We start from the raw sequence: 2,993 nt of genomic DNA, 5'->3' as shown, positions 1-2,993 counted from the left end.
ACCAGGACCAATCCTTTTCGGGCTGGATTTAGATGATAGACAGTGAGGGGTCGAGTCAACCACGACTTGAATGAGGGGAAAACCAAACGGAGAACATACTCACGTCTGGCCGGCCAATTCCTCTACACTCAATAGTGAAGGTCTCAAAGCTCTTACACCGCTGTCCACAATTGGTCCGCACCGAATCCAAGTCATGTCGCCAGATGAAGATCCATGATCGGTTATTAAAAACCTCTCAATCGGTCTGGCTTTTAAGACTTCACTCTTTATTTTTCATACGGCCGGGCACAGAGTGTCCAGTGCTTATACACTTCTGTGTTCCTCAGGGAAGCTGCGCACGTGGCTTAAAACAAAGACATTTTTATACTTTTCTTAAAGAAGGGTAGAGACCATGTACATCCAAACAATTACCAATTAGTAGCGAGTTTTGAGAAGATTTGTAGCTCAGATTGAGATTTTGGATGTAGATTTGCTTGCTGAGCTGAAAGGTTCATTTCCAGACATTTTGGTACCCTACTAGTATCTTCACACACAGATGAGGAAGGACACCACTTCAACTGGGACAATACATCCATCCTAGGACAAGCCAAACAAAGACATGCACAAGAATTCCTAGAAGCATAGCATTCCAACCAGAACTCTATCAACAAACACACCGAGTTAGACCACATCTACCACCCCCTGAGAAAAGGAACAGGAAGTGACTTCACCACAGGAAATGATATCACCAACCCAAACATAGAAATAGAAAGCAGGAATTTTCAACATTGTTTCGCATGAAGATGTTAGCTAGTAAGGTAATGAAACGTCTGGAAATGAACTTTTCAGCTCAGCGAGCAAACCTACATCCCATTACCAATCAATACTCTATACCACTTTATTTGACAATTACTCAGTCCAATGATATTTCCTGGGAACTAACTTTGTTTTCCAATTCTTATCTCACTAACTGAGCCATTGTACCTGCATCTGAAGGTCAGCTAAGATAGCCAGTAATGTCTTGTCTAGTTATTTCAATGCTCTAAAAGGAGCATTGTTTGCTAATCGCTATTGAAGCAGACAGTGATTAATCAATTATGCAGTCATAGCAGAATTAGCAGCTCGTATGTTAAAAGCTATTTTATGTAGCTTTAGCAGAATAGTCAATTTGCAGCCTAGAAGCCATTTTACCATGTTATTTGCATTGAGAAGCCATTGCTGCCAAAGTTATTAAGAGCATCTGTTAAGTGGTTGTTCCTGAGTTACCTCAGCCTGTGTTTAGGTTTCAGATCCTCAAGTTTCTTAGGATTTGAATCAGGTGTATTTCACACTGACTGTAAGATAATTGTCAAAAGTAAAAATGTAGCATTATGAAATAAATCTTATCCCTCAAATAATTTTTTAAAAACTATGGTGGTATGTTTATTTGCATCATTGTTTTAGGAAGTAGTCCTGCAGTTAGTAGTAGGTGAAAAAGTCAAACAGTTAATGTAGTTTGAAAATATATTAAATTGATACTGAATATTGTAATATTTTTCTCCAGACGATTCTTGATCGACACAGGTGAGCCAGGCGTGCCTGAATACATCAACACTTTAAAAGAAACTTTGACCCAACTGAATGCCAGTATTCAAGAAATTCTGGTGACACACTGGCACATAGATCATGTTGGAGGCATACCAGATATACTGAAGGATGTTGTTGATGGTGAGTGTGCTGAGCCAAGTGGTCACTAATATCTGATCATTAAAAGTAGCCATATGCATTTCCAGTTTTTTTTAATAGTGAACGTGCATGCTGAAATTAATGGTACTTTGTGAATATCAAGAGTATTTCTTTACGCTTTGCCAAGTGAAAGCAATATTGTTAAAATTTGCCTCTAGGAATAGATTATGATTACCTTCTTCCTGTGGAACTTCTAAAACAGAGCTCTGGTAAATTAAAATAACAATGCTAACTGCATCCAGGAATGTGTGCTGTGATTTTATAGCTTCTAAGTGGATGGTGGTAAAGCTGGGGGTTCTGTAAAATTGTTTGCAATGGTGCTAGGTTAGCCTCCTTTTGCGTATGCCCAGGTGTTCCTACTCTATATGAGCTGCAGAGGGGTCTCCACAAGACCCCTTTTAAGGATAGTTAGGCAAGGGCAAGTGTGCTATCCTTAGCTGTGATGCTCATGTGACCAAATGAAATAAAATTCTGCCTGAACTTTTTTTTGGTATAGATCAGTGTCAGATTTGTTTGATAATGTTTGTTGTAAAATTTTACTCTGTTAATGCTGTATTACAAATGCAAAGTGGTTTTATGTTTTCCAGGAATAGGAGTAACTCGGCAAATAATTGTAGGTGGTTTTTCAAAACTCTAAACAGAAGTGTTTTAAATCAAGAGTTAGTGTAAATCTCCAATGCAGCACAATATGTAACAGGATAAGTTATAATACTTGGAATTTGTCTGTCTTGCTGATTTACTATCATTCTAAATCAACTTGTATTTTAATTCATTGGATCTCAATGATATAAACAGCAAATTAGCAGGCCGAAAATAAAGCCAAGAACTGAGATGCTGAAAATCTGAAACAAATACAGAAATTGCTAGAGAAACTCAGTAGATTCCCCACCTTTTCCTTCACTACATCGATAACTGTATCGGCGCTACCTCGTGCTCCCAAGAGGAGGTTGAACAGTTCATCCACTTTACTAACACCTTCCACCCCGACCTCAAATTTATCAGGACCGTCTCAGATTCCTCCCTCCCCTTCCTAGACCTCTCCATTTCTATCTTGGGCGACCGACTCAACACGGACATTTACTATAAACCGACCGACTCTCTCAGCTACCTAGATTACACCTCCTCCCACCCTACCCCTTGTAAAAACGCCATCCCATATTCCCAATTCCTTCACCTCCGCCGCATCTGCTCCCAGGAGGACCAATTCCAATACTGAACAACCCAGATGGCCTCCTTCTTCAAAGACCGCAATTTCCCCTCAGATGCGGTTGATGATGCTCTCCACTGCA

The 2,993-nt window shown here is 39.7% G+C and overlaps 2 protein-coding genes across 2 annotated transcripts in view; both read left to right on the top strand.

The window, feature by feature from the left end:
• The window catches only part of kcnb2b (potassium voltage-gated channel subfamily B member 2b), an 891,048-nt gene that overhangs the window by 434,649 nt on the left and 453,406 nt on the right, over positions 1-2,993 (top strand). The window lies entirely within an intron of this gene.
• Positions 1-2,993, top strand: part of lactb2 (lactamase, beta 2) — a 40,274-nt gene that overhangs the window by 3,676 nt on the left and 33,605 nt on the right. Inside the window, exon 2 of the mRNA XM_043689203.1 lies at positions 1,523-1,686. Within this exon, the coding sequence (XP_043545138.1) occupies positions 1,523-1,686 (164 nt within the window). The remainder of the gene's footprint in view (positions 1-1,522; positions 1,687-2,993) is intronic.

This window comes from Chiloscyllium plagiosum, chromosome 4 (assembly GCF_004010195.1).
Source record: "Chiloscyllium plagiosum isolate BGI_BamShark_2017 chromosome 4, ASM401019v2, whole genome shotgun sequence".
NCBI classification, from domain to species: Eukaryota; Metazoa; Chordata; class Chondrichthyes; order Orectolobiformes; family Hemiscylliidae; genus Chiloscyllium; species Chiloscyllium plagiosum.
The sequence above is the reverse complement of the archived record's forward strand: the minus strand, read 5'-3'. Positions and strand labels throughout refer to the sequence as shown.